This window comes from Molothrus ater, chromosome 21 (genome assembly GCF_012460135.2).
Source record: "Molothrus ater isolate BHLD 08-10-18 breed brown headed cowbird chromosome 21, BPBGC_Mater_1.1, whole genome shotgun sequence".
NCBI lineage: Eukaryota > Metazoa > Chordata > Aves > Passeriformes > Icteridae > Molothrus > Molothrus ater.
The window spans coordinates 3,116,386-3,136,628 of NC_050498.2; the positions used below are offsets into that span (position 1 = coordinate 3,116,386).

General features: G+C 45.9%; 1 protein-coding gene across 1 annotated transcript; it reads right to left on the reverse strand.

Annotated features, from left to right (window-relative positions):
• Positions 1–5,802: 5,802 nt before the first annotated feature.
• Positions 5,803–19,080, reverse strand: RCC1L (RCC1 like). Its single transcript, XM_036395258.2, has 10 exons — positions 18,800–19,080; positions 17,553–17,682; positions 15,005–15,133; positions 14,141–14,207; positions 13,017–13,068; positions 11,428–11,512; positions 10,235–10,416; positions 8,719–8,803; positions 7,453–7,626; positions 5,803–6,088 (listed from the first exon to the last, which is right to left on the reverse strand). The coding sequence occupies exons 1-10, from the start codon at positions 19,064–19,066 to the stop codon at positions 5,904–5,906; spliced, it is 1,356 nt and encodes a 451-aa protein (XP_036251151.1). The 5' UTR covers positions 19,067–19,080; the 3' UTR covers positions 5,803–5,903.
• Between the last annotated feature and the right edge of the window lie 1,163 nt (positions 19,081–20,243).

Sequence of the window (20,243 nt, forward strand, 5' to 3'; positions counted from 1 at the left end):
GATGTAACTCTCATTTCTTTCACCTACAGCCATGTTGGGTGTCACTCACACACACTATTTCTGAAGGCCAGCCCCTCCCTGAGGCTCTCTGGTGTCCAGGTCCTGTCTCTGGGTGCACTGAACCCCTACAGATGGAACCCAGCACCATCTCCATCCTCCAGCTGCTTTCTGGAAACCACCCAACCTGCCCTATGCTCTTCCTTTAAAATAAGAGGTCAGTGGGATGCTGCTGGTGCATTTGCCAGATGAAGTTTCACCTGCTCACTGTAGAGTGCAGGAGCCCAGGAGTCCGGGCAGGCCCCCAGAGATGCTGGCAGGACACCCCCAGAGCCTGCACCCCAGCAGTGGCAGGGGAACAAACTCAGCCTCCCCAGGGACTATTCTGGGGCAGCCACTGGAGGTCCTGAGTCTCAGCAGCGTGGCTGCACAGCACCACTGTCACATGGTCTGCAAAAAAAGCTGAACAACCTGTGTGAAGTGTGCAAGACAAACAGTGAAATCAGACATCTCATCACCCTGTGACAGTTTTCACCATTTAGAGTGGATGTTTAAAGGGGAACAGCTCGTCTACATCAACTGTAGTCAAGAAAAGCATCTCCTTTTCAGTGTAGTGTAATCCATTGTTTACTGTGGTGATCAAGTGTTAAAACATTCATGTAAGAAATTAACTGAGGGATTGTTAATATGGAATGCAGCCTTAATGCAGAGCACTGCCTCAAGGGTTTAATCCAGTAAAACAAAAACCCAAATAAATCAACACAGACACTGCCACACAATCTCAACACTGCCTGCAACTCCCCACAAAAGCAAATGGCATCTTAAGGGAAACAGGAGGACTGAGGACTGGTGTCCAGAGCCCAAAGACACTGATCCCTTCTCCCATCAGTGTTTTTCTTGCCTCACCTGCCCAGGCTCACCCCTTAGAGCAGGAGGTGCTGGGGTACTGGAGGGAGATGGGGGGAGATTCCAGCCCCTTGCAAAAAACGCTACAAAAATAGATTTTTATGAGTTATGATGAAGCACAGTGAAGTAATATTGTTCCAGGAGTATTTTGAGTGCCAAAGGCTAATTACTAGTTCTCTGACTCATCTGTTTTTGAAGGATCCTGTAGAGAAAAGCCTGTTGTAACACAGCAAGTGCCAAAGATAATCTTTGTCTTACAGGTGTTCGTGTGTTTTATCCCCAGAGGGCAGTCAGTGTGCTGCCAGCTGACACCAGCCCTGCTGTGTGGGGCTGCAGGGCAGCCCAGGGGCCATGCTGGGCTCAGCTCTCCAGCAGGACCTGCCAGGACCCTTTGGGGTGGTGGGTGTTGAGGCTGAGCTTGCACAGGTGCACTTGGGGTGAACCTCTCCCCCACCCTTCCTGCAGCTCCTGCAGTCCTCAGCCACTGTGGCAACCCAGCCAGGGCCACTGCAGTGCTTGGAGCTGCTCCTGCACAGGGCTCTGCACCAGGGGACCATCCTGAGGCCCTTCTGGGCTATTTTAAGCCCAACACACCAGCACAGTGCTGATCTGAGGTGAATCACTTGTGCAATCAATGCCAAATCAAGTAGGTTATTCTAGTTCTAATTTGAGCTGCTCCCCGTGTGCATCCTTGGCCCAGACACTCCCTCACTGCAGGTATATTTAGGGATACTGGTATATTTTGGGCTGTCTACTTTGCTATACTTTGAAGGACAAAATGATGCAAAGTTGCTTTGCAGTTCCCAGTGGTAGTGACCTGAAGCTACCCCAGCACAGCTGGGCTCCTGTGTGGGCCTGATCCTGCAGGAAGAGCAAAAGCCACAGAGGTTGGATCTGCCTTCAATAACAAGGGGGTGTGGCAGGGAAAGAGTGTTTTCATTTTCTGAGCTAACACTGAGCCATCAGCAACAGCAGCTCTCAAAGAACTGTATTTTACAAAGGGGAAAAACTGCTGCACAGCAGCAGCCAAAAGAAAGGAGTAAGAATCTGTGACAGCCAACCATGTAGATACAAAGGTCAGCAGAGGAGATGAAGGAAGAAGAAAAGTCAGTAGCAGGGCTGAGCCTGGGAAGAAGGGAGATGTGTGGGAAAGGCACTGTTACACTTTTATTCAGACATACTAATTCCTCATTACCCTGCTCTACTTCATTGGCAATAAAATAATTTCCCCAACATGAGTCTGCTGTGCCCACGATGGTAGCAGGGGACTTGCTCCAAGCCACGTTTTCCTTCAGATTCTCTCTCCCTGTCCTGCTGATGGGGGAGGGATGACAGAGCAGGTTGGGGGCACCTGGCTGAGGTCAAAATGCTCCCCCCACACTGTAACCAAACCATGGGTGAGTGCTGGTGCTTGCCTGACTGCCCTCACTGCCACCAACCTTGCTCCCACCAAGCAAATGTCTGGGAATGCCCACAGCCACTACACAAACACCCCCACTGCACTAAGCCATACAACACTCCTGTTTAGGGCTGGAGACCTCACTGGCATCTCATTAACACAAAGAATTTGCAATTTATTGCACAGCAAGAATGCAACACCAGGACTGAAACCAGCTCTTCAGAAGGCCCAGCCCCAAGGTGCATTGGGAAACAGCTGGGAGTGAGAGCAGCTGAGAGCTCAGCACCAACCAGCCCACCCAACAGCAACATCCATGAAGGGAATTGTTTGTTACACCTTTCTCACCAGTTTTTGTCCATGATTTCCATGTTTTAATAAGCCTCCTGAAGCTGACAGGGCAAACCTACTCCTGTAAGGCCAACAAGACATGCCTGAGCACTGCAAGTTGCCCAAGTTGCACGTAGAATCAGGTAAATGTAAATTAAAGCCAACCAACTGGGAGTTCAGAGTAGTGAAGGTCTGCCAGTTTCATAGCAGCTTTCTGTTCTGCCTCACCCACCCAGCAACACCTGTCACACAGGAACATCAACAACTCGAGAGATGTGTCTCTATTTCCATGTACTTTGGTTCACCTTTGCTATAATTTATGCAAACCCTTTAAAACTTATTTAATCAAGGTCAAGTTTACAGAGCAAGTTTTGGTACAGAATTTCATCTAATGAAGCCAATATATGTGGTGTCCCATGGGCCATGGGTGCAATGCCTGACTACACCACTGTAAATCCTGCAGGTATGGAGCTGGCTCAGCTGGCAGAAGTGGTTTCCTGTCACACAACTGTGAACCAAAATGCTGCAGTTCAAATGCAGATTCCATCAATGCATGAGCAGATCATGCTCAAGAACATTCCTATTACTACTGATAATGATTTTATAATCACTTTATTGAAAACCTACCAGCTTGGATTCCACCAAAATAGTTTGCACACTAGAAGTATCCCACACAGAGAGAAAAGACACAACTCTGCCTGCCTGATGTTCGGAGTGCTGCACAGGAGAGTTTCCCACAGCTGGGTGTGAGATTGGGTAAGTGCCTGCTACAGTAACACACAGCTGTTGCACCCATCTCTGTCAGCTTGCTGCCACAAAGGCACCAAGGAATGAAGCTCTGCTTCTTACCCATGAAGACTCCTTCCCCTGCTAGGCCATCCTGGAATCCCCTGCTAATTGCAACTGAGAGCCATAGCTCTGAAAACAGAAAGGGTGCAGGGAATCCAAACAAAATCAAAGGCAGTGATGTGTGATCAGCAAAAGGAGAAAAAGGTACCTGAGGGGCAGTGAGCACTGCTCACATCCATGCCTGAGCACTGACTTTGCAGGGCTTTGTTTCCAGCCTCCCTCACTAAGCTGGTTTGGCTGCTGTCCCCATCCATCTGTCCTCCTGCAGCACAGAGAGCCTGCTGTCTTCTTGGATAGCACTTACCCCTGCAAACAGGTTCTCACTCTTGGTGTTCCTTTGGTGTTCAGTCTTTAGCACTACCACAGAGAGCCTCCAACAGCCCAGAGACACATCACTGCCTGCAGGCAGGGGCTGTGCATCCCATTTCTGCACAGGACAACAGCCTGGGCACACTGCAGCTCAGGGTGGCCACCCAGGACAGCTTCAAGACCTAGCATGACCACTCTTCCACATAACAGTAATTAAAAAACACACAACTTTTCCCTTGAGAAATAGTTTGGCTCTGCCCAATGCTGACACTCCAGAGCTGGTGACAGGAAATGTCCATATATCAATGTCCTGTGCTGTAGATTTCATCCCATGCAGTCTTCCTTAAGGGAGATACTCCTCATCTTCAGGCACAGAGGGGCTCACCAGCTTGGGGCTGGGCCTCAGATCCTCTGGGAGTTCATCAGGAAGGAGCCAGAGGCACTCCTTGCATCCCACACTCCTCAGGGAATGTGCTTCCTTCCTGCAGCCAGGCCAGAGCATTCCAGAGATGCAGGGATGATAACACACCCAGACACTGCTATGGCTGTCTCTGCTCACAGTCACTTGCTTTCACAAAATGAGTTTTCCTTTCCAAGAAGCTTGTCACCAAGTCCCTGCATGGCCCTGGTGCAGTGCTGAGAGCCAGCAGCAGCCCTAGGTGAAAGACCTGACCATGCTCACCATATGATCAACTCCACAGGCCACATCCACCACCTCACCGGGCACAGTCACCTGGGTGAAACACAGCACACTGGGTTATTTATCACACCTGGCATTCCCCATTTCTCATCCTCCTTCCACTCAACATGCCAGCTAGTTTCACTAGCATTTGTACCAATGCAAGAGCCAAGCAGAAAACACAGAAAGAGCAAGATTCAGCACCAGGCAACCTTGTGCACTGAGCTGTGAAATGACTCCTCTTTTTCCTTCACAGAAGCACACAAAGCTTTGGAAGGAGAAAGAAGAGCAGGCTCACTAGCAGAGAGAGAGGAGATTGGAGCCTCAGCCCATCTGCTCAGCAGCAGAAGCAGCATCTGAACAGAGCATAATCTAGACATGAGCAAGAGGATCTGCCCAAGCACCACAGGGATTTGCCTCTGCTTTCATCAGCAAGAACTGGAACAAGGCAAAGGCTCAACTCAGCCTAAGGCAGTTTGTACTTTGATGCTGAGACCAGCTCCTCACTCCTGAAGCTTATTCACTTAAAACTGACTTCAACCTCGAGGAAAGCAGAGTCTAAAAAAGCAAGTTTTTCCTCAGAGGCAAGAGACAGGACAGCAGCTGGTTCTAGGGCAGGAGGTGACAGACAAGGATCCTGGCACAGTGCCACAGCACTGTCAGACAGGAGCTGGCTGTCTGAAAGGGCATAACCCCCAGTGTCCACAGCTGGGGAAATGAATTCAGAAATTCCACCCAGCCACAGCAGTGTGATTCTAGGCAAACGTTCCAGAGCTGGTCTGGCTTTGTTCATTTTTAAACAAAGAAGAAAACATACTACAGAAACACATTTACTGCAGGTTCAGACACACAGCCAGGGACTCCAGGGTGGTCCCACTGATTGCCTCCCTCAGCCCCTACGTGGCCTTCATGGAGACCAGGAGCATCTGTTAGGCTGAACTCCAGAACCAAAGACTCTTCTACATCCACTGGTTTGGCTCTCAGAGCCATGTGGGAGGAAGCAGTGGAACTGGAAGCACTGTGAGACAGCTGTGAACACAGCTGAGTAAGGATCTCCTGGATAACCTGACAGTCCAGTGACCCACCACTCTATGGACCTGTAGCCACTACTGACCAAAATGTTCACCTAATTTAGGTGAGTAATGATTTGCACAGATGACCAATACTGATGGGTTTCTTTGCAGCACAAACAAACAGAAGAGCAGGTTAGAAGGGGAAGGAAGAGACAGTAAAGGTAGCAAGCAGCTGATGGTGGACAGGAAGGAGATAAAAACTGTTCAGATGTGGTGGCACAGCACCAGATGCTGTTTTAGGATTCAAAAGCATTACTGGCATAGCAGATTAAAACATTTACTGAATACCTCCATTCCCAGGCTCCACAAGGACCTCTGGAAAACAAAGCACTTCTACAGTCATAGCCTTCCACTCCTTTGAGAATTACTCAACAAAACCACACAGCAAATGATGGTCCTTGCCCTCTGGATAACAAACACTAGCCAAAGAATATACTCTTGGCCTTAATACCACCATCCTTACCCTCCATGGGAAATACTGGTCTTCCATTCTTCCAGTTCCCAGGCACCCTCTTAGATTCTTCCCCCACACAAACAGTTCTCCTCTGTCTACACAGGAGAAAAAAATAGAAAAGAACAGAGTCATTAAAAAGGAAGAATTCTATTTGTGAGGCTGACAAATGTGGCTACAGTGTTTCTGGGAGTATACAGGGTTATACAGGCAGTATGACAGCTACCAGATTTACTTCAATGTACAATAAATGTACTTGTGTTTGGAGAAAATGGTGCATAATGAGCAGCAAAAGAAACAAGTTCTTTTACTTGTGCACAAGTCTTTGTTTCCCCCTCTTACACCAGCTGCTTTGGAATTTTATTTGAAGGAAGAATGCAGCAGCAGAAATTCCAGGGAATCTTTTGTGAAGTGAATAATTAGTGCTGAAAGTTAGACAACTGCAGTTGATCTGTATCAGCTATCACCAGAGCAAATCCAGTGAGCAAGGCAGTGAGATCTGTCCCAAGCCATCACCTGGAGACTGCTTCCTTGACTGTCTAAAGCTGTGACCTTCTAATGACAGCTAGGGAAAGGCAAAAATTGGTGTTCAACACAGTTGAAGAGTTTTGAGCTCCTCAGGAAAACACAGAGATCTCAGAAGTGTTTGGATCAGCTCCACAGCAGCAACAACCAAAACACAATCTAGAACATAATTTTTATGTATGATTAACAATTTAATCAGAACACTGTTTCTAACTCTTCCTGAATACCAAGGGGAGCCCACTTACAAGCACCTTGCAACCAAAATGACAGTGTCACACACACTGCTTGTCCCAAAGGACTCAGCCCTGGCCTTTTCTCCTGCTGCCAGCTCTGGATCTCTGAAACTGCTGCTTGATATTAAATGCCTTTCAAATTTCAGAGGCTGGGAACCCACACAGGGTGCACAAAGCACAGCATCATAACCTTTGCATATGAAATGCTTGGGTCTGCCCACCTCAGGGTGTTAATTCAGTTGGCCAGAAATGCCAAGAAACTCTGATATTTAGCTTCATTTAGACACAGTTTTAGTTTGTTCATTTACCACATAAATCTTCTAAACTGCTAAAGTGCAGCAGACTGATTCATTCTATACAGGAAAATGAAAAAAATCTGCTGGATTTTGTGTATGAGAAAGTGTTATTTGTCTTAACACAAAAAACTTTTCTCAATTAAAGCATAAGTTAACACAAAACATATGCCAGGAACCGTGTTGACACCTGTCTGGCTCCCTGCTGCTGCATTCCAGTGTGCCTTCAGTTTCAAGAAAGATGAGTGCATTTTTTGGGTGTGAGATTTTCTTTTTTTTTGTTTTGGAGTTGTTCTGGTTTTGGTTTTTGGTTTGTTTTTGGTTTTTGGTTTTGGTTTTTTTTGCTTTTTTTCTCTTCTGCCAACAGCACAGCAACATGACCTCTCCATGACAGCAGGATGAGAAACTTACTTGTAAGGGCTGCAAACTGGCTGAGCCCACAGCGAACACGAGCAACACGAGTGTCTGGACTGAAGTCTGACCAGCCAAAAAGGCTGGGTGGGATCATCTCTGGCTCTGCTGTCTCTGTTAGGTTTGGTCCTTTCCCAAGAATTCCATATCCCCAGACAAAAACATTTCCTTCTTCTGCATTACAATAAGAACAAATTCTGTAAGAAAGCCTGTGCTTGTGAAATTCATGCCACAGCCAAAAGTTAATCAGAACCAAAGGGATATTTTCCTTTCTTCCAACTCAGTCTAACACTTTTTGCTTATTTAAAATCTGCAAATAATGCAGATTTTAAATAATCAGATTTCCCATCCAAATGCCTCAATCTTTTCCTAAGCTATGCAAACAAATCAAGCCCCCCAGGCAGAACTTTCATGGGGAAATAATGCCAACACAAGAGTGAGCTGGATAAAATACCACTGACTGACAAAGGTTGCAAGTTTACTATCATGGCTTTCTTCTTTGATGATTTTTCAAGTGGCAGTGAAGCTGTGGGCACTGTCAGACATGCCCAAACCAGCAAGTGGATGTCACTCTGCCTGGCATTCTGCCTTAGCTGGGTGCCTGGGAAAGGCAACAGTTGCACAGTGTCACAAAGAGTAAGGTTCTATGTCAGCTAGCTCTGGTCCCTTCAGATTAGAAGCTCTGGTCAGCACAATACCCCCATTATAAATATCAACATCTTCATGGAGATAATCTTTCAAGAAAGTAACACAATCCCCTCCCTCACTCCTTCATGCAGCAACCCCCAGCTGTGCTCCCCAGACCCTGACAGTCCAAAGAACAGTCACCAAGGACCTGCTGCACAGTCTCACTGCTCTCAGAGCTCTCTTCTTTCCATCCCAGTTCATTATTTATAAACAGGTCAGATTCACATGGAGTCTGAAGGGCTCTACTTTCTCTCAAGTACTGCCTTACTTCCTCCCCATACCCACACTCATCATAGGCCACACTCAGTATGACCAGCAAAGGAGACCAGAAGGGCAGACAGCTGCCATGCTCCTGCTGCAGCCTGCAGAGCACTCACAGCAGCCCACCCTGGAGCAGTGCTCTGCACTCATGAAAACAACTCCTCTACACATTCTCAAATCATGTTTTTCAGTCTCCCAGCTCTCCCCACAACATACAGTATCTCCCTGTTTCCAGAAAACAAGATACTCGTTTCATGAAGTTACAATCCACCCACAGGGCAGCCTTGCACTAGTGAATGATTCCAGAAATGAACTCACCTGTTAGCACAATGTTGCCAGTCCCTCCACAGGCAGCCTCCTTCACCTTCCCAATCTTGAATGGCAAATGCCTGGGAACATTCACCTGCACAAGATTGCAGAGGAGTTGTTAGAGACAAGGTAAACTACAAACCAGACATAGATTTTACCTTGTTCTCTAGTTCTGGTTAGAGCTTACATACATTGGATCCTGATACAACCTTTATTGCCTGAATTATAAAATGAGTGCAAGTCCCAAAACTAAAAAAAAAAAAAAAAACCTACATGAAATTCACTAAGATGAGGACAAGGTGGAAAAAGTTGCCTACTGGAAAGCTTACATGCATGGCAACAAGGCTGAGATGACTAATAACTGCTGCTTATCTCTGCCTTTTAAAGTCAGACACAATGAGAAGGTCAATAGGTGAGCATGTCTTCAAGTCTTCACACTGGATGAGATCACTAAAATTCAGTCTGCAGTGGCATTTTTGAACACACTAGGGAAAAATTATTTCAAGAAAATCACACTTATTTGGTACAGTCCAACACAACATATGTACACAGCTTGACACATGTAAAGAGCAATCTTTGATTTCATAGCTCTGCCATTCCACACTTTGGACTGCATCTACATTTTAGCTCAGACTCTCATTTTTGGCAAACATGCCATTCATCCATTTCAGATGCCACAGCCCTCCATCACACACCCAGCCAGGAAAACTGCTACACTGCACAGTCTGATTGATGTCCTCAGGCCTTATGGGTCTCAACATTTAGCCCTACACTAAGGTTACACCAGGAGAGGCACAGGAAACAAAGCTTTCTAAAATTTTGCCAAAGCTATTCTAATACAATTGTCTGCTCTTAGCCTTCCACCAAGAGTAACTTAAGTATTAATTTCTTGACTCCATTTCCTAAAGTAGCTGTAACATGAGAGCAACAGCCTAATTACCCCAGCAGTACAATGCCCAGTGTGAAGGCAGCACTCTACCAATGCCCCATGTAAGTTTGCTAAAAAAAAACCCTTTTATCTGTGAGACACTGGAATTTGTTTAGGACTCAGTTTATAAACCCACTAAGGATGTCCATGAAAAATTCTCCAGCATACAAGGCTGACTGGAAGGGACTTCCAAGGGCCATCTGGATCAGCACTAAGCTCAAAGTAGCATCACTTGAAATCCTAGATTAGCCAGCCAAAAAACTCATTCCTGTCCTGAAATCAGCAAAAGCACTTGAGCTGGGTCTCAATTTGGTGCAAAGTCCATGGGATGGAGAAAGAACATGGAGTTCTTAGGCTAGCAAACTGGGCTGAGGTGACACAAACCTTTGCCTATCAAAGCAGGGAAATACTCTGCCCCCTAAAGCTCCACAAACATGTCACACAGGTTGGTTTTGTGAGCTTATGTAAAACCAGCCTGCTAGTGGTGTTTGGATCTGCTGTCAAAAGAATCCAGAACAGGGAGAAACATGTAATTTTTAACTCTGTGCCCAGCTGCTCAACTGAAACACATAAAAACACACCCTCAGGTCAACTGACCTGTGTGGTTTCTGTGACAGAGGCCAGCTGCAAGTATTCTGAATTTCCCCAGCCAAAGACATCTCCTTCATCTGAAACAGCCAGACAGCAGTCCCCATAGGAAGAGACCTGGATAATGTTCACTCCAGCAATGTCACCATGCAGCTTAGTAGGAACACTGGTGATGTTATAGTGTCCAAGACCTGAAAGGAAAAAAAGTAGAGATTATGAAGAATTTTTTTTTTCCAGACACACTTTTAATGCCTGCATAGGACCATTTCTGTCATGGTATAACAAAACCACCCTTCCTCTGAAATAAATCTGTCCATACTGCTTACTGTGCAGCAGCTGCAACAGACAAGCAGCCACAAACACCACCTGCCCTAGGCACAGCCACCTCTCTGGAGTACACAACAGCTTCATACAATCACCCCCTGAAGAGTCTCATATCTCTTGTCTGCATGGACCAAAGTGTTTGAAGAACAATAACCATGCCAGGCAGGTATCCCAAAGGGATGAAATTTCACCAACTGGCTGCATCCTGTCTTCCAAAAGGAGAGCCATGAGTGATAGCACACTGCAATCAGTTAGATAACAGCAGGGAAAATGGCAAAAGAGGTTGGGAAGCAAATACTTTACAGGACAAAATGCTGTCTGGAAAAGAGACCAGAATGTAGATGACAGCTGAGTTATGCTATATTGGCACAACAGAATCATGGGAAGAACTCAGCTTTGGGAGCAGCAAAACTAACAGTAGCAATGACTGTGAGGAGGAAGTGCTCTGCAGCAAAAGCCACCACAAAAAGGGCCTGCCCAAGGATCTGATGCTAAAACATGCAACAGCTACCAAGGTGTTGGTCAGTTCAAAAGAGCAGAACAGACCCCAAGAATCAGGAAGGCAAAGCTGCCATCAAACTGAAGAGCAAAGCTGCCCATGTCACTTCCACATCCCCTCAAAAGCTTTACACAGCTGATACACTCTCCTCTGACTGCATGCTTGGATTGCCAGGGCAGCATCCTAAAGCTCCTCAAAAACTGAACTGGATTGTCTCAGTTTGGTTACACAAGAATACTGAAAACATCCACACACAACTGGAAACATGAGCAGCCCCTTTCTGTCCACACACATGGCAAATACACATGGTAACTTCTCAATCAGGACAGCTTGCTAGATGCATTAATTCCCTGAAAAGCAAGCCCAGCTGAGTTCCTACCTGTTTGTCCATCAGCTCCCCATCCACATGCATAGACTGAACCTTTCTTGGTTCTAAACAGACTGTGGTCCTGCCCACACACAACCTGCACACAAACAAGAACTCAGTCAGGAAAGGTTCCATGCTCAGACTTGATTTAGCATTACTGACAGACAAATTGAGCAATGAACCTCTGTGATGTCCATCAGCTCAGATTTTGACCTTTTCCTTCTGATCACATGGCTCTCAAGAAAGGGAAGAGCAAGAACCACAAGATACAACACAGAAAACAGCAGAATTTTCTTTATGGAAAGTGATGCTGCAGTTGGTTTGTTTTAAGATCTAAAACAAGGAAAGAAAGCTTGATTCAGCAGTACAGCACAACAAAGGCAGCAAAGAGTAAATAAGAGCTCTCCCTTCACAGGATGGAAACCACATCATTCTTGATGCCAGCTACAAACTGCTATGGATTCTTTGCCATGTAAGTGCTCAAGGCACACAGCTGTTCTCAAATCTGTATTTATGCTGAACTAGCCATCATGTCTGCCACAGGCCTGGCATGAATTAAAGCCAAGGAAAAAGCCATTCAAAAGGAGACATTAAAAAGTAAACAAAGATTAAAGGGATTTAATCAACAAGTTAAGGGAGTGACTACCAATATTAACCACATAACTGCAGTTATCAAAGTACAAACAGGTACCAAGTATCCAACCCCCCCAAAAAAAGAAAATCATGCAAAGTCCAAAGAGAAGTTTTACAAGCCTAATTCAAAACAGTTTTAGGATGAACCACAGTCTCATCAGGTAGGTGTAAATGAATGGCCCTTCCTTGGAACAGGAGCAGTATCTGTCCCTGTATGGCTACAGTGGCACAGACACACCAATAAACTGCTCCTGTGCATGGGAATACTGCAGCCATGGCAGGTGTTTCTGCTGCCTGCAGTCCCTTGCTCTCCTAGGAACCTGACCTAAGTGATGGCTGATCGAAGTGGATGGTTTCACAGCTCATTTCTGAAAAGGCAAAGACAAAATTCAAACTCCTAAGCAATATAAAAGTGACAAAAGGGAACAAGAAATCACAGACAGAAGAGAGTAGTGGAGAGCCCAGAAGTAGACACAGTACTCTGAGTGTGGCTGAGTAGAAAAGAAGAATTATCTTGACCTGCAGGTAACATTCCTAATGCAGCCCAGGTATCAGTAGCCTTCTCTACAGCAGAGCACATTGCTGGGTCATGGTCAGCCTGGTGTATCCTGGGCCCTTTTCCACACAGCTGCCTCCCAGACAGTCACCCCTAGCCCAGGGTGGTGTCTGAAATTGCTCTTCAGCAGCAACAGGACTTGGCCATTTCCACTGCTGAACCTGATGAGGTTCACGTAGGCCTATTTCACCACCCTCTGGTTTATCAGTCACTCCTCAGTTTTGTCATCTGCTATCTGCTGAGGGAACCCTCTGTGATGCACATCATTAGTGAAAACATAAACAGGATTGGACATCAGATCCCTGGGGTACCCCACTTGTTACTGGTTCCAACTGGGCTTCAAGCCAATGGCTGCACCCTCTGAGCTGGTTCAGCTGCTCCCAATCCATTTTCAGGACTGAGCTCCTCTCACCTGGACAACTTTGCTGTCAAATTCCTTCAGCTGATGAATGACATGGCTTCCACTGGACACCAAACAATCACCAAGAAGAGAAAAGGCAACACAGAGGATTTCAGAAGACTGCAAAAAAAAAAAACAAAGGGAAACCTGCCTCTACTGAAAGCCATTTTATTACCACAAGTAGAGAAATTTGTTTGCATGTAGTTTCATTGCAAACTATCTGCACGAAGAAGGAACATAATTCTGTATTCTCTTATTTAAGAAGTGAAGAACTGCCATTTTTTAAATATAAGCTCTTGTGACTGGGGTAGGGGCAATCCTCAAAGGCAGTCCCTAGCCTAGAATGAGCAGAGACACCACATAAAACTGCAGTACCCAAATAAACACTACACCTAGCTAGGGATAATCCAGATATCCCAGAGCACAGTGCAGTGCTAACATCCCTGTCCTCTTTTCACAATACCAGGAATTATGAACAATTCAATGACTGACTTCCAGTATCAAGACTAACAAAAGCTAGCTAATTACAGCTATTTTCTCAAACTTCACAGACCAAGTGTTGTGGATCATAGAGCAATTTTTGGTCCTACTAAGGAATCAGAAACTCAACATATTCCCACTATTCACTTACTCTATCATACAGAGCATTTTGAGCCTATGCTTTGGTGAGACCCACAAAAAACTCAATGAAGGAAAATTTGCACTACAGACTCAGAGGCAGTTACAGCAGAGACTTAACAAGAGGATGCCTCTTTCATAATTAAATTGCACTTCCAACATCCTCCAGAACAGCACATGTACTCTGAGCAGCTAAAGGGAGAGAGCCCAACTACTAACACCAATTACCTCAAGCAATTTATGAAGGCTGGGTTCTCCCACTATGCCCTGCAAGAACTGTCCCATGCAGACACTCTTTTGTCTCTTGTGAATGCTGTCAGTAGAGTGCCCAGCATGGATTCCAAGTCAGGCTGTTTGTATGCTGCCTGCAGGACAAAAGCCTGTTGTTCTCAGACTCCTTTAGCATAACTGCCATGCTTATACTACCAGGCCTTTTCCCTCTTCAGGCCTTTCTGCAGGGTTGTTTTCATGCAATATTTTTCCAACAATAAGAAAGTTCAGGATCTTTGAATTCTCACCTGTAAATTTCATCTTCAACAACCTTCCGGCCACACTGGCCATAAGAATTGTTTCCCATTGTGAAAACTGAAAAACAATTATAAAACACACTAGTTTTATTACTGCCTCTCTTCAGGTCCTCAAAATATTTTCAGGCAGTTCTAAGTCTGAAAGGTGGAGCACAGCAATGTAAATATTGCCATAAGCTTTTTTCAAACCCATTTGAATGCAAGTGACTGAATCAATTTTCACCAGCAGCACCCAGCAGTATTGCTGCAGGCACAGAGCAGTACCTGGAGCCTGCTGTCTGTCTCAGTGGAGAATTCCCAGTTCATCCTGCCACTGTCAAACACACTCAGAAACAGATCAGCACTCCCACAGGAGTGGGAATCAATGAACCAACCAGCTCACCCACTAAGAAGCTGCACTGGATCACTTGGTGCAGCACTGAAGCCACTGCACCAGAGTTCCCAGAGATCTTCTCTATAAAGGACTATTAATTAATTAATTGCTTTTATAAACATAGCACTCTGGGATTAAAGGAGAAGTAACACAGGAGCACTGGCATAGTCACCCAAATCTGCATTCAAAAACACATCAGAGTAAAGAAGACACACAGGCTGCACTCAGCCAGGCCTGGGGCTAGAGGAACAAATCTTGGAGTAAAAAGCTCCCAACACATTTACAGCTTGAGCCAAGTGAAGCTCACAGCTTTCCCTTGCAGAAGCAATCCCACAAAGGCCAGCAGCTGCCTGCATCCCACTTCCAGTGCAAACAGCCCACCTGGGATATAGTTCTAAAGGACAGAAGACAATTGTTTTCAAGCTTTTAGTAAAAGCATAGCCTGGCACCCATAGACATCAGCAGCACAAGCAACACTGTACCTCCTTCACTATCTGTCAGGACCAGGGAATGGGCTCTCCCACAGGACACCTGCAAGACTCGAGTTTGCTGGGGTTTCTCCAGTGGTAAAGGAATTGGAGATGGTTCCAAGACATATTCATAGCCCTTAGCTTAAGGAAAAGAGAACAATTTTAAGTCAGTAGATTCCACAAAGTAAATTCAACATCCATCTGCTGATCCTGTTGTACATTCACACACTCATTCTTGCTTTGTTATAAAAGCAGATACATTTTAGAAAGCCAAGACACTAACCAAAGAGGCTGACAGGGATTTAGCACAGAGGGAAGAAGGTAAAAGCTATGGAGATAGCTGAAGCCAATCACTGCCTAAACAAAAGTCCCCCATAACTCCAGAGTGAATGTTATTAAGGCTTCAGGTGGCAGAATTGTGAAACTGAGGCATTCACCCACATGTTCAACCACTTCAGCTGAGCTTAATACCATGCACAAACATTCTGTGCAACTGGGGATATTGCAAGCAAGGTACAAGAGCAACAATCACAAAAATGTATCAGAAAAGGTGAACAAAAAAATCTTGAAGAAAAGTAGATTACAGGCACTTTCACAAATAAGGAATGCAAGAAAGACTAGCTAGGCTAAGTCCATAGGGAATAAGACATCCAATGTTTATGAAAAATGACATGCTGTACTTTAAAAAGATTTAGCAACTTGAAGAACAGGGATGGAATCAGTTACAGTCAACTGGGGATGGGGGGGAAAGAACAGCAAACCATAAATCAATAGTAGGGAAAAAGTTAGGAGGAGATAAAAAGCCTGGATATCAAAGTTACTGTAATAAGTGAAATCAAATCCTGGAGGACCCAAAGCAATATTGCACACAGGCAGCAGTGCTTTACTGGTTCTCAATAAAAATAAAAACTAAAAAAAAACCCCAACAACAACAACAACAAAACCAACTAAACAAGCAACAACAGAAAACCCACCTAAGATTAAAAAAAATTAAAATTAAAAAAATCTACACAAGGTCTTTTGCAGTAAGACACTACTGGATGTGAGGACAGGCAGCTTGCCAATGGTGGGCATCTGCCATGCAATAGAGCAGGAACTTAAAGACAACCAACTCTCTACCTGCCTACAAACACCTGGAAGCCACAAAGCAAAATAACCTCTTCCTCTCTCTGCTCCCTCCAGCAGAAAGACACATGCTACTGGGATCTGTAGTAACCAGCACTGAGAGCTGAGGGGATTTGGAGAAAAGAGACCATGAGGTGGGTAAGGAACAGGGGGAGTAGTTTAGATGCAACCATCTAAAAGTCAGAAGGCTGCAAATTCCCTTGGAAATGAAGCATCTACAGCAACACAGTGCTGGAAGCAGCAGGCACCAAAGTCAGTCTGTAAAACAGCAATGGGCAGCACATCCCAAAGGAAAGCTTGCCTGGTGGGACATTAAACATGAAGATGAGCAATCCCACTGATCTTCACCACATTTTCAACTGATCTTGCCAAACACATTCTCTTACTTAACAAGGTTTGAGCTGCAAAACTATTTAACCTACTTCTAGATTCTCTGACAAAAACAATTTCCAGGTCAGATGAAAAACAAGGTAATAGCAAGACACTCCTAAGATATCAGCACATACATGAGACCCAGCACTGAAACCTTTAAAGGCAGAAGTGAGCAAAGCTGCTGCAGCCCCAGCATTCTGCAGCTGCTGTTTAAGCACACACTTGCTGTGTGTACACACTCTCCCAGCACTACCCAGTGTGCACCACAAAGCAGCACCACTGCAAACCCCAACATGCTGCAATCTTCTTTTGCTTCTCCACCAAGTTTAATGTTCTGCCCATATCAGACACACCTGACCTCGATGGATTACACTCTTTTATATCATGATGACAAAAAATGCTTTTATTGTGATTTTTCTCAACTGTTTATGGAGGAATGTCTACGCAGTCAGTCCTTCTATGAGGAAAGTCTGGGTTTTTCCTGTCTTCAGTGGTAGGTGGCAATGTTCTGCACAGAAATTGCTTTCCTAAATGAGTTTGAGAGCTTGGTGTAACACAAAATTACTGAAAAACAAGTTTTTCCTTCAAAATGCAACCTACTATTAAAATGATTTTAAAACAAACCCTACAGATTCACAAAAACCCCACAGACTGTATAAAAAAACTCTAACTGGGGAGGGAAGGAGGACTAAAGGCCTTTAGTTTATAAATGCAATCCATCCTGCCAAAATGATTTTATTAATTACTGTGCCTACTACCAAACTATAGATTCAAAGCCACAAATTAACCAACATGACACTCTGCAGGATGAACAGCTACATTCCTATCCAGTTGAAACTAATTAAGTGCAGTGTGCAGAACAGAGGCACACACTGACCAATTACAAAGCACACAAAAACACATATAGATTTTAGAAAAAGATCTATTTAAAAAAATAAAGCACAGCCTGTGACCGCATCAAAGCCTCCTGATGTTTTTCACAGCTCCAAACACACAGAGATTCCTGTACCACAGGGAGATTGCAGTGTCACCCTGTAAGTCTTTAAAACACTTAAATCCTCACTTTGATCTCTTCTGCTCCTCTGGAATCCAAGCTGGGAATCCTTGTTGAGCCCCATGCCCCACACTTTGGTGATGTCTCTGGTGTTGGAAGCCAGCAGTGTGAATCCATAACCACAGGCAGCAGAAGATATCTTTGAAGACAGACAAAACCCACATCATCCAGTTAGAAACTGTGGCTTAGAAAAGGAAATTTCACTCCATGTTACTTGTTCATCAGCATTCATTCTTCATTAAGCTACATTCACATGCAGCCCAAATTCATGGCATGTATGGTCTTCCAAAAACTATCAATCTTCTATGATAAGCACAATGGTGAAAACTCGGGTCCAACCATTCTGCCTTCAAAGTTTTGGTTTTGTGTGCATACATCTTTATTTCTGCATGATCTTGGTCCCATTCAACACCACAGAAAGACCTGTTTGCTGACCTGCATCAGCAGATTAAAAAAAATTTAAATTAAAAAAAAGCAAGATACAGAGATATTAATAGAATAACGTTTTGCTCCTTTCGACAAAAAAAGGCCAGCATAAGAGGCACATGAGGAGCACTGCGGCCACTTGGTGCTCAGTCTAGAGAAATTGAGCCTGAGGTCAGATCTCAAGGGGGCTGCAGAGAGGCAGCCCCGACCTCTGCTCTGGGACCAGGGACAGGACCCGAGGGCAGCTGTGCCAGGGGAGGTTCAGATTGGATTTCAGGAAAAGGTTCTACCCCCAGAGGGTGGTCGGGCACTGAACAGGCTCCCCAGGGAATGGCCCCAGTAGGGCTCGCACAACTCTCAAGTGCAGGGTGGGATTGTTGGGCTGTCCTGCGCAGGACCAGGTGTGGGACTCCATCATCCTTCTGAGTCCCTTCCAACTCAAGATATTCTATGAATGCTCTGACTTCCGCTGCACTCGAAAGCAGAGCACGAGTCAAACACGTAAGCAAAAGAATAACATGATTTTTAACACAAGCTTCCCGTTTGTCAGGTGGGAACAGCCAATGAAGAGGCCCATTTTATGTGGCAAATGCTATTCACATCCTGGCTCTCTAATGCCTCTGACAAAATTACAAATACGCATTTTCTAAACTATATGCTGCTGCAGTTGAAACAGTCATCATCCCAAGCGATACCACTATATCGATAAAAAACACTGAATCACGGCACAGCCTTTAAACCCGATCCAGTTTCTCGGCTGTGCTAAGCCCTGAGCAGGCTCCGGAGGCCGGGGCAGACACGCTGGCCCCGGCGAACCGGGCCGGGCCCACCTTGTCCTCGGTCTCCAGGCGGTACGGCGTGGGCTGGATGCGCCGCGGCTTCTTCCAGCCCGCGTCCGGCTTCACGAAGCTGGGGATGCCCAGGGCGCCCGAGTAGCTGAAGCCCCACACGAACACGCGGTCCTTGCGCCTGGCCGCCTTCCCCGCGTACTGGAACACCGGGGCAGCCTCCTCGGCCTCCCGCAGCTGGCGGGTGCTCGGTGGCCCCGCCGACACGCAGAAGCCCCTGCAGAGCAGGCGCCGCGCCAGCCCCGCCATCGCTGCCCTCAGGCCGCCGCCATCTTGGCCGCCCTCACACGCGGGCGCGCGCGGCGTCAGCTCCCTGCGCGCATGCGCGCGGCCACGGCGCGCGTCTTTTAAAGGGGCCACACCACCCTCTGAGCGGAGCGTGCGCACCCGCCCAGACCCTGGGCTACGTCTGAACTTAGAGCCAGGCCTGAGCCTACAGCCCGGCCCAAAGCCACGCCTAAACCTACACCCCGACCTAGGCCTAAATCAAACACACCCCCAGAGCCCACTGTGGGCTTAGACCCAGCGCCAGACAATCAAAACTAAAACACCCAGCACAAACCTACAGGTCGACCCAGCGCCATCCCAAACCCGAAGGCAGCCCCGTCTGGCACAGCAATGGCGGGGCTGGCTGGGCCGGTGGCCAAATGCAAAACGAAATTCCGTGTGTGAGGCAGCCCTGTCTCAGCACTGAGCCCTCACTGTCCTCTTGAGGGAGCCAAGCAGCCGCCTTCCAGGAGGAAGCTGCTGTCCTTTCATCCCCCCAACTAAATTTCCTCACTGCCCTCATCTCATGCAAGAGTGTCTTGCCCAATCTCCACCTGGACTGTGAAATACAAAGCTGTGTTTGGTGGCAGGTACATACAGGCAATGTGTGTATTTGTGATTGTGAGACGTGTGGAGACCGACCATGGCACAGTTATAAAGATGAATTCTAATAATAACTGAGGAAAGTAAAGCATGGAAGAAGGCCTTTGAACCTATCTTTTGTTCACAATTAACCTTAGTTGATTTAGGAGCATTTGAATTAAAGCGTTAAGGATGTTGCTCTTTGCTTGTAGTTAAGCCTTAAAGAGTTTTGCAATAATAACCTTTTGAAGTATAATTTTAGAATATTGCTTGTATCCTTGAAACTATAGCTTTGGAATATATATAAAGGAAACATGCTTATCTCATGTCTTAACAAAACAGAGAAAAGCAGCTTGAGAAAGGAAGATGAATATCAACTCAAAGATTTATAGTTTCGACCAAGGGAAGCCAGACATCACTGTTGTGAGATTTATAGTCCTTGCAATTAAAAGTTGGACCCACATCTGGGGAGCTGGACTTCACCAGATGGGATTTGTCTTTCTTCTTTTGGAAACTGGACCATCACCATCTGGGGATACTCCTTTTGGGATACATCCTGAGAAAAACTAAATCACAA

What these genes read in the sequence shown, in the direction of transcription:
- RCC1L (XM_036395258.2), bottom strand. Translation starts at nt 19,066, where the DNA reads ATGGCGGGGCTGGCGCGGCGCCTGCTCTGCAGGGGCTTCTGCGTGTCG. An exon ending in TTGACAGCAAAGTTGTCCAG is followed by an intron (nt 11,513 to 13,016) that starts GTGAGAGGAGCT and finishes GTTTGTGTGCAG; the next exon opens with GTTGTGTGTGGGCAGGACCA. An exon ending in CCAGTTTGCAGCCCTTACAA is followed by an intron (nt 6,089 to 7,452) that starts GTAAGTTTCTCA and finishes TCTCCTGTGTAG; the next exon opens with ACAGAGGAGAACTGTTTGTG.